This window comes from Octopus sinensis, linkage group LG23 (genome assembly GCF_006345805.1).
Source record: "Octopus sinensis linkage group LG23, ASM634580v1, whole genome shotgun sequence".
Lineage (NCBI taxonomy): Eukaryota > Metazoa > Mollusca > Cephalopoda > Octopoda > Octopodidae > Octopus > Octopus sinensis.
The window spans coordinates 4,238,662-4,251,267 of NC_043019.1; the positions used below are offsets into that span (position 1 = coordinate 4,238,662).

The 12,606-nt window shown below is 46.0% G+C and overlaps 1 protein-coding gene across 2 annotated transcripts in view; it reads left to right on the forward strand.

Moving 5' to 3' along the window:
- LOC115223561 overlaps positions 1 to 12,606 on the forward strand; it is a 47,274-nt gene that overhangs the window by 25,869 nt on the left and 8,799 nt on the right. For both annotated transcript variants that reach the window (XM_036512381.1, XM_036512382.1), the window contains exons 8-9: positions 710 to 853; positions 962 to 1,073. In XM_036512381.1, coding sequence (XP_036368274.1) covers positions 710 to 853; positions 962 to 1,073 — 256 coding nt within the window. The remainder of the gene's footprint in view (positions 1 to 709; positions 854 to 961; positions 1,074 to 12,606) is intronic.

The following is a 12,606-nucleotide window of genomic DNA, read 5'->3' on the forward strand; positions in this document are numbered from 1 at the left end:
CCTTCCAAATTCCAACCCTTTACAATGCTTTTTATGTGGCACCAGCACATGCAAGGTCAGTTTTGGCATAGTTTTTACAGCTGAATGCCCTTCCAAATTCCAACCCTTTACAATGCTTTTTATGTGGCACCAGCACATGCAAGGTCAGTTTTGGCATAGTTTTTACAGCTGAATGCCCTTCCAAATTCCAACCCTTTACAATGCTTTTTATGTGGCACCAGCACATGCAAGGTCAGTTTTGGCATAGTTTTTACAGCTGAATGCCCTTCCAATTCCAACCCTTTACAATGCTTTTTATGTGGCACCAGCACATGCAAGGTCAGTTTTGGCATAGTTTTTACAGCTGAATGCCCTTCCAAATTCCAACCCTTTACAATGCTTTTTATGTGGCACCAGCACATGCAAGGTCAGTTTTGGCATAGTTTTTACAGCTGAATGCCCTTCCAAATTCCAACCCTTTACAATGCTTTTTATGTGGCACCAGCACTGGCAAGGTAACCAAGTAACTTGCAGGACAAGGAATTTTGAAATAAACCCCATTTATTACTGACACAGCAATAACTATTTAAAAATCTATAGCACATCTTTCTCAATATATTGGTGTGGTTGATTTCTCAGAGAGGTTGCCCTCCCTGTAACATACAGGGACTTGTTTCACCTGTACAACTCATTTGTATTATTTACATAATTTCCATTTTTCTTTCAATAGATGGTGCACAAATGGAGCGAGCATTGCATTTTTATAATGCTTCCCTTGTTGAAAGACTAAAAGTTGTGACTGTAAACCCCAAGAAATCTGTGATAGCATACTGCAATGTAGCAAATGTCCTGTCTCAAAATTGTGGGAAGCACCGTACGTATACATTTTTAAGAAAAATGTAAGAAAAATCTGAAATTGACTAAACTGTTACCTGGATGTTTCTGACTTGTTTTTTTTCCATTTTATTTGTTTTTTTTCCAGACATGGCCTTGAAACTTTTGTTCAATGCAGAGAAGATCCAAAAAAATAACGGCTGGCTCCATATAAACACTGGTTTGGTGCTCATTCACATTGCTCAAATATATTTGAGAATGTAAGTACTTTTGGATCTTTTCGGTTTGAACGGCAGTTTTTTTCTAGCGGTGTCATATGAAATTGTCACCCATAATTATGACCCTAGTATCGATCTATTGCACTTCAATCTGTTTTAGGGTTAGGGTTGGTTAGGGTTTGGAAGGGAGGGTATCTTTTTTTCTTCACAAATGTAAATAAACCCAATCTGTTTCTTAAACGAGGGACATATTCATATGGTACAGAATGTTTTCATCTCAATAGACGTCATTGATTAGTTGAATTTGCTGAAATTGAAGAAGAAAAAACAACAAATATCTTACAAACTATAGAATTTTCTCAATAAAGCCAAGAGAAAAAGATGTTTTATAAACACATTCTACCAGTATACGAAGTTTAAAATATTTTGGTTACCTAGAAATTATTTTTTAAAAACTGCCATTCAAACCGAAAAGATCCGTACTTTTTTTTATTTGACCATTCACATTGGTCAAGTTTTATTTGAAAATGTTATGGGATTAGTGTTAGGATTAGTATTAGGAAAAGCTGTAGAAACCAAACCAGAACTGACTTTGGCGCTTGAAGAAGCTCACTGGATCCGTTCAGACTCTCCAATTGATGCCAGCATGGAAGGTGGTCACATGACACCCCAAAAATAAGCTGGAGATGGGATACTGAGGAAGAGGTAAAAATACAGGGATTCGACTACAGATGTGAAGGTGCATGGCTCAGTGGTTAGAGCGTCGAGCTTACGATAGTGAGGTTGTGAGTTCGAATCCCAGACCGGGCTGCGTGTTGTGTTCTTGAGCAAGACACTTTATTTCATGTTGCTCCAGTTCACTCAACTGTAAAAAATGAGTTGTGATGTCATTGGTGCCAAGCTGTATCGACCCCGTTGCCTTTCCCTTGGATAATTCTGGTGGCATGGAGAGGGGAGGCTGGTATGCATGGGCGACTGCTGGTCTTCCATAAAACCACCTTGCCCAGGCTTGTGACTAGGAGGGTAACTTTCTAGGTTCAATCCCATGGTCATTCATGACTGAAGGGGTTCTCTGATTTTAGCTGTGAAAAATAGCTAGGCCATGATTTCAATTCCAGACAGGGCATTGTATTCTTGAGCAAGACACTTTATTTCACATTGCTCCAGTCCACTCATCATCATCATCATCATCATCATCGTTTAACGTCCGCTTTTCATGCTAGCATGGGTTGGACGAATGACTGAGAGCTGGCGAACCAGATGGCTGCACCAGGCTTCAATCTTGATCTGGCAGAGTTTCTACAGCTGGATGCCCTTCCTAACGCCAACCACTCCAAGAGTGTAGTGGGTGCTTTTTATGTGCCACCGGCACAGGGGCCAGTCAGGCGGTACTGGCAACGACCTCGCTCAAATCTTTTACACATGCCACCGGCACAGGTCCCAGTAAGGCGACGCTGGTAACGATCACACTCGAATGGTGCCTTTTACGTGCCACCAGCATGGAGGCCAGATAACTGCTCTGGCAACGATCATGCTCGGATGGTGCTTCTTTGCACCCTACTAGCACGGGCCTCGAGTGCCAGTAAGGCGTCGCTGGTAATGATCACGCAAAAATAAGTTGCACCTGTAATTCAAAGAGCCATTTTTGTCACACTCTGTGTCATGCTGAATCTTCCCTAGAACAATGTTAAGAGCAAATGTGACTGTGGAGTATTCAACCATTTGCACATTTAATTCTCACAAGCAGGCTGTTCTGTTGATTGGATCAACTTGCACTCTCAACACTGTAACCAACTGAGTGCTATTAATTAATTAATTAATTAAATCATTAATATTCTATATATATATATAAACAAGCTTCTGCATCAGTTCAAATATATCTGGGACATATTTGAGCTATAAAAAAAGACCATTTTCAGTACAGTTTTTGTTATGGAGAAAAAAATATGTTAGCTTTAGATAAAAGGTTTAAACATGGTCACGTGTGAGCAATGAGAGAGTAAAGGAGAAAGAAGGAGAGAGAGAGAGATAAAAAGGAATTAGAGAAAGGCTGAGAGAGAAAATGATAGGGGGAGAAAACAATATAGTGTAGAGTTGCATCAAAAAGATTAAGATAAACTTGGAAATGAATTTATGGCGTTCAATCAAATAATAATATAAATAATGTATATAAACATATATATATATACATATATAGTTAATCCAAACAAGAAAGCACAAAAAACACAACACGAGGACATGGAACAAATATAGTATTATTGGACGCACAGGAAAGAAGGAAAGAAGGAGGGTTTAACGTTTCGAGCAGAGCTCTTCGTCGGAAACATCCAGAGAAGGGAAGACAGAGGAAAAAAAATCGTCAACGGTACACATGAGGTCACATTTTGATATATATATATATATATATGCATATATGGGTACAGGACGTCACCAACAGTAAACAACATGAAATATGAAAACAATGAGAGAAACAAATGGAAAACAGAACAGTGTCTGTCTGTTTGTCCCCTCTGCCATCACCTGACAACCGAGATCCTGATGTGTTTATGTCCCTGTAAGTTAGTGTTTCGGCAAAAGCGATTGATAGAATAAGTACTAAGCTTACAAAGAATAAGTCCTGGGGTCAACTTCTTCGGCTAAATCCCTTAAGGGAGTGCTCTAGCATGGCCACAGTCAAATGACGGAAACAAATAAAAGAATATAGATAAAAAAAGGAAATACTTAAACATGCATATATATGTATGTATATATATATATGTATATATATATATATATATTATTTATATTATTTGATTGAACACCATGCATCCATTTCCAAGTAAGTTTATCTTAATCTTTATAGGTGCAGGAGCGGCTGAGTGGTAAGTAGCTTGATTATGAACCACATGGTTCTGGGTTCAGTCCCACTGCATGGCACCTTAGGCAAGTGTCTTCTACTACAGCCTTGTAGTAAAAGAGTACCATACAAACAAAACAATATGTCATCCTTTCAATGATAACTAAAGAGGATTTAGTAACATTCTATGTACACCCTCTTATTTTGTTAACATTCTGTGTATGTATGTATATATATATATATATATATATATATATATATACACACACACACATATATATATTAGAAAAAATAAGGTACTCAGAAATATCCTATATCTCTCTCCACCCCTACACACTCAATAATCCTATAAAAAGAGATGAATCCCCTCAAAAATTTCAAATCTGAAGAATCTACTAGAGTAGATGCAAGCACTTATTTATGATTTATATAAATATTTGACATATTAATAAAAATCTGTAAATGTACAACCATCCAGATTTCTGAGTACCTTATTTTTTCTAATATATAATACTTGTACATCACCTCCAAACCTTCTAATATATCATCATCATCATCATCATCGTTTAGCGTCCGTTTTCCATGCTAGCATGGGTTGGACGGTTCTACTGGGGTCTGTGAAGCCAGAAGGCTTCATCAGGCCCAGTCTGATCTGGCAGTGTTTCTACGGCTGGATGCCCTTCCTAATGCCAACCACTCCGTGAGTGTAGTGGGTGCTTTTTACGTGCCACCCGCACAGGTGCCAGACAGAGCTGGCAAACGGCCACAAACGGATGGTGCTTTTTATGTGCCACCGGCACGGGGGCGGCATTCCATTGATTACAATGACAAGTGTTCCAGTTGAACTGATCGGCGGAACAGCCTACCCATGGAATTAGCATCTAAGTGGCTGAGCATTCCACAGACAAGTGTACCCTTAATGTAGTTCTCAGAGATATCCAGCATGTCATAGAATATGACAAGGCTGACCCTTTGAATTACAGGTGTCTCTTTGGATTGGAGCAAAATGGAAAAAAAAAAAAGGGTTTTGCTCAAGCATGCAACACACTTCCAGGAATTGAACTCACAACCTTATAGCCGTGAGCCCCAAAGCCCTAACCACTAAGCCACATGTCTTATATCATTACTTTCATCTCCCTTTTATCTCACCACGACTACTACCACCATCATCATCATCACCCCTAACACCCCCACCCCCACCACCACCACCACCACCACCATCATCATTATCATTATCACTATCACCAATTCCACAATCACCACCAGCACCATCACCCCTACCACCACCACTACCACCATCATCATTGTCACTATCACCATTGCCACAATCACCACCAGCACCATCACCCTACCACCACCACTACCACCATCATCATTGTCACTATCACCAATTCCACAATCACCACCAGCACCATCACCCCTACCACCACACTACCACCATCATCATTGTCACTATCACCATTGCCACAATCAACCAGCACCATCACCCTACCACCACCACTACCACCTCATCATTGTCACTATCACCAATTCCACAATCACCACCAGCACCATCACCTCTACCACCACACCACCATCATCATTGTCACTATCACATTGCCACAATCACCACAGCACCATCACCCATACCACCACCACTACCACCATCATCATTGTCACTATCACCAATTCCCAATCACCACCAGCACCATCACACTCTAACCACCACACTACCACCATCATCATTGTCACTATCACCATTCCACAATCACCACCAGCACCATCACCCCTACCACCACCACTACCACCATCATCATTGTCACTATCACCATTGCCACAATCACCACCCCAGCACCTCACCCCTACCACCACCACTACCACCATCATCATTGTCACTATCACCAATTCCACAATCACCACCAGCACCATCACCTACCACCACCACTACCACCATCATCATTGTCACTATCACCATTGCCACAATCACCACCAGCACCATCACCCCTACCACCACCACTACCACCATCATCATGTCACTATCACCAATTCCACAATCACCCACAGCACCATCACCTACCACCACCACTACCACCATCATCATTGTCACTATCACCATTGCCACAATCAACACCAGCACCATCACCCCTACCACCACCACTACCACCATCATCAATTGTCACTATCACCAATTCCACAATCACCACCAGCACCATCACCTCTACCACCACCACTACCACCATCATCATTGTCACTATCACCATTGCCACAATCACCACCAGCACCATCACCCCTACACCACCACCACTACCACCATCATCATTGTCACTATCACACAATTCACAATCACCACCAGCACCATCACCTCTACCACCACCACTACCACCATCATCATTGTCACTATCACCATTGCCACAATCACCACCAGCACCATCACCCCTACCACCACACTACCACCATCATCATTGTCACTATCACCAATTCCACAATCACCACCAGCACCATCACCTCTACCACCACCACTACCACCATCATCATTGTCACTATCACCATTGCCACAATCACCACCAGCACCATCACCCCACCACCACCACTACCACCATCATCATTGTCACTATCACCAATTCCACAATCCACCAGCACCATCACCCCTACACCACCACTACCACCATCATCATTGTCACTATCACAATTCCACAATCACCCCAGCACCATCACCCCTACCACCACCACTACCACCATCATCATTGTCACTATCACCAATTCCACAATCACCACCAGCACCATCACCCCTACCACCACCACTACCACCATCATCATTGTCACTATCACCATTCCACAATCACCACCAGCACCATCACCCCCTACCAACCACCACTACCACCATCATCATTGTCACTATCACAAATTCACAATCACACCAGCACCATCACCTCTACCACCACCACTACCACCATCATCATGTCACTATCACAATTCCACAATCACCACCAGCACCATCACCCCTACCACCACCACTACCACCATCATCATTGTCACTATCACCATTGCCACAATCACCCAGCACCATCACTCACCTCTACCACACCACTACCACCATCATCATTGTCACTATCACCATTGCCACAATCACCACCAGCACCATCACCCCTACCCCCACTACCACCATCATCATTGTCACTATCACCATTGCCACAATCACCACCAGCACCATCACCCCTACCACCACCACTACCACCATCATCATTGTCACTATCACCAATTCCACAATCACCACCAGCACCATCACCTCTACCACCACCACTACCACCATCATCATTGTCACTATCACCATTGCCACAATCACCACCAGCACCATCACCCCTACCACCACCACTACCACCATCATCATTGTCACTATCACCATTGCCACAATCACCACCAGCACCATCACCCCTACCACCACCACTACCACCATCATCATTGTCACTATCACCATTGCCACAATCACCACCAGCACCATCACCCCTACCACCACCACTACCACCATCATCATTGTCACTATCACCATTGCCACAATCACCACCAGCACCATCACCCCTACCACCACCACTACCACCATCATCATTGTCACTATCACCATTGCCACAATCACCACCAGCACCATCACCAATACCACCACCACTACCACCATCATCATTGTCACTATCACCATTGCCACAATCACCACCAGCACCATCACCCCTACCACCACCACTACCACCATCATCATTGTCACTATCACCATGCCACAATCACCACCAGCACCATCACCCCTACCACCAACCACTTACCACCATCATCATTGTCACTATCACCATTGCCACAATCACCACCAGCGCACCATCACCCTACCACCACCACTACCACCATCATCATTGTCACTATCACCATGCCACAATCACCACCAGCACCATCACCTCTACCACCACAACTACCACCATCATCATTGTCACTATCACCAATTCCACAATCACCCCAGCACCATCACCCCTACCCCACCACTACCACCCATCATCATTGTCACTATCACCATTGCCACAATCACCACCAGCACCCTCACCCCTACCACCACCACTTACCACCATCATCTTGTCACTATCACCAATTCCACAATCACCACCAGCACCATCACCTCTACCACACCACTACCACCATCATCATTGTCACTATCACCATATGCCACAATCACCACCAGCACCATCACCCTACCACCACCACTACCACCATCATCATTGTCACTATCACCATTGCCACAATCACCACCAGCACCATCACCCCTACCACCACCACGACCACCATCATCATTGTCACTATCACCATTGCCACAATCACCACCAGCACCATCACCCCTACCACCACCACTACCACCATCATCATTGTCACTATCCACCATTGCCACAATCACCACCAGCACCATCACCCCTACCACCACCACTACCACCATCATCATTGTCACTATCACCATTGCCACAATCACCACCAGCACCATCACCCCTACCACCATCATCATTGTCACTATCACCATTACCACAATCACCCACCACCACCATCACCCCTACCACCACCACTACCACCATCATCATTGTCACTATCACCATTGCCACAATCACCACCAGCACCATCACCCCTACCACCACCACTACCACCATCATCATTGTCACTATCACCATTGCCACAATCACCACCAGCACCATCACCCCTACCACCACCACTACCACCATCATCATTGTCACTATCACCATTACCACAATCACCACCAGCACCATCACCCCTACCACCACCACTACCACCATCATCATTGTCACTATCACCAATTCCACAATCACCACCAGCACCATCACCCCTCCACCACCACTACCACCATCATCATTGTCACTATCACCATTGCCACAATCACCACCAGCACCATCACCCCTAACACCACCACTACCACCATCATCATTGTCACTATCACCATTGCCACAATCACCACCAGCACCATCACCCTACCACCACCACTACCACCATCATCATTGTCACTACTAGACCATTGCCACAATCACCACCAGCACCCCCATCACCACCTACCACCATCATCATTGTCACTATCACCATTACCACAATCACCACCAGCACCATCACCCCTACCACCACCACTACCACCATCATCATTGTCACTATCACCATTGCCACAATCACCACCAGCACCATCACCCTACCACCCACCACTACCACCATCATCATTGTCACTATCACCATTGCCACAATCACCACCAGCACCATCACCCTACCACCACCACTACCACCATCATCATTGTCACTATCACCATTGCCACAATCACCACCAGCCACCATCACCCCTACCACCACCACTACCACCATCATCATTGTCACTATCACCATGGCCACAATCACCACCAGCACCATCACCCCTACCACCAGACATTGTCACTATCACCATTACCACAATCAACCACCAGCACATCACCCCTACCACCACCACTACCCACCTCATCATTGTCACTATCACCATTGCCACAATCACCACCAGCACCATCACCCCTACCACACCACTACCACCATCATCATTGTCACTATCACCATTGCCACAATCACCACCAGCACCATCACCCCTACCACCACCACTACCACACCATCATCATTGTCACTATCACCAGTGACCACAATCACCACCAGCACCAGCACCCCACCACCACCCACCTACCACCATCATCATTGGTCACTATCACCATTCCACAATCACCACCAGCACCATCACCTCTACCACCACCACTACCACCATCATCATTGTCACTATCACCATTGCCACAATCACCACCAGCACCATCACCCTACCACCACCACTACCACCATCATCATTGTCACTATCACCATTGCCAAATCACCACCACCAGCACCATCACCCCTACCACCACCACTACCACCATCATCATTGTCACTATCACCATTGCCACAATCACCACCAGCACCATCACCCCTACCACCACCACTACCACCATCATCATTGTCACTATCACCATTGCCACAATCACCAACCAGCACCATCACCCCTACCACCACCACTACCACCATCATCATGTCACTATCACCATTGCCACAATCACCACCAGCACCATCACCCCTACCACCACCACTACCACCATCATCATTGTCACTATCACCATTGCCACAATCACCACCAGCACCATCACCCCTACCACCACCACTACACCATCATCATCATTGTCACTATCACCATTACCACAATCACCACCAGCACCATCACCCCTACCACCACCACTACCACCATCATCATTGTCACTATCACCATTGCCACAACACACCACCAGCACCATCACCCCTACCACCACCAACTACCACCATCATCATTGTCACTATCACCATTGCCACAATCACCACCAGCACCATCACCCCTACCACCACCACTACCACCATCATCATTGTCACTATCACCAATGCCACAATCACCACCAGCACCATCACCTCTACCACCACCACTACCACCATCATCATGTGTCACTATCACCATTGCCACAATCACCACCAGCACCATCACCCCTACCACCACCACTACCACCATCATCATTGTCACTATCACCATTGCCACAATCACCACCAGCACCATCACCCCTACAACCACCACTACAACCATCATCTTGTCACTATCACAATTCCACACAATCACCACCAGCACCATCACCTCTACCACCCACCACTACCACCATCATCATTGTCACTATCACCATTGCCACAATCACCACCAGCACCATCACCCCTACCACCACCACTACCACCATCATCATTGTCACTATCACCATGCCACAATCACCACCAGCACCATCACCCCTACCACCACCACTACCACCATCATCATTGTCACTATCACCATTGCCACAATCACCACCAGCACCATCACCCCTACCACCACCAACTACCACCATCATCATTGTCACTATCACAATTGCCACAATCACCACCAGCACCATCACCTCTACCACCACCACTACCACCATCATCATTGTCACTATCACCATTGCCACAATCACCACCAGCACCATCACCCCACCACCACCACCACCACTACCACCATCATCATTGTCACTATCACCATTGCCACAATCACCACCAGCACCATCACCCTACCACCACCACTACCACCCATCATCATTGTCACTATCACCATGCCACAATCACCACCAGCACCATCACCCCTACCACCACCACTACCACCATCATCATTGTCACTATCACCATTACCACAATCACCACAGCACCATCACCCCTACCACCACCACTACCACCATCATCATTGTCACTATCACCATTGCCACAATCACCACCAGCACCATCACCCCTACCACCACCACTACCACCATCATCATTGTCACTATCACCATTGCCACAATCACCACCAGCACCATCACCCCTACCACCACCACTACCACCATCATTGTCACTATCACCATTGCCACAATCACCACCAGCACCATCACCCCTACCACCACCACTACCACCATCATCATTGTCACTATCACCATTGCCACAATCACCACCAGCACCATCACCCCACCACCACCACTACCCAATCATCATTGTCACTATCACCATTGCCACAATCACCACCAGCACCATCACCTCTACCACCACCACTACCACCATCATCATTGTCACTATCACCATTGCCACAATCACCACCAGCACCATCACCCCTACCACCACCACTACCACCATCATCATTGTCACTATCACCAATTCCACAATCACCACCAGCACCATCATCACCTCTACCACCACCACTACCACCATCATCATTGTCACTATCACCATTGCCACAATCAACACCAGCACCATCACCCTACCACCACCACCACTACCACCATCATCATTGTCACTATCACCATTCCACAATCACCACCACCAGCACCATCACCCCTACCACCACACCACTACCACCATCATCATTGTCACTATCACCAATTCCACAATCACCACCAGCACCATCACCCCTACCACCACCACTACCACCATCATCATTGTCACTATCACACAATTCCACAATCACCACCAGCACCATCACCCCTACCACCACCACTACCCACCATCATCATTGTCACTATCACCATTCCACAATCACCACCAGCACCATCAACCCCTACCACCACCACTACCACCATCATCATTGTCACTATCACCAATTCCACAATCACACCACACACATCACCTCTACCACCACCACTACCACCATCATCATTGTCACTATCACCAATTCCACAATCACCACCAGCACCATCACCCCTACCACCACCACTACCACCATCATCATTGTCACTATCACCATTGCCACAATCACCACCAGCACCATCACCTCTACCACCACCACTACCACCATCATCATTGTCACTATCACCATTGCCACAATCACCACCAGCACCATCACCCCTACCACCACCACTACCACCATCATCATTGTCACTATCACCATTGCCACAATCACCACCAGCACCATCACCCCTACCACCACCACTACCACCATCATCATTGTCACTATCACCAATTCCACAATCACCACCAGCACCATCACCTCTACCACCACCACTACCACCATCATCATTGTCACTATCACCATTGCCACAATCACCACCAGCACCATCACCCCTACCACCACCACTACCACCATCATCATTGTCACTATCACCATTGCCACAATCACCACCAGCACCATCACCCTACCACCACCACCAC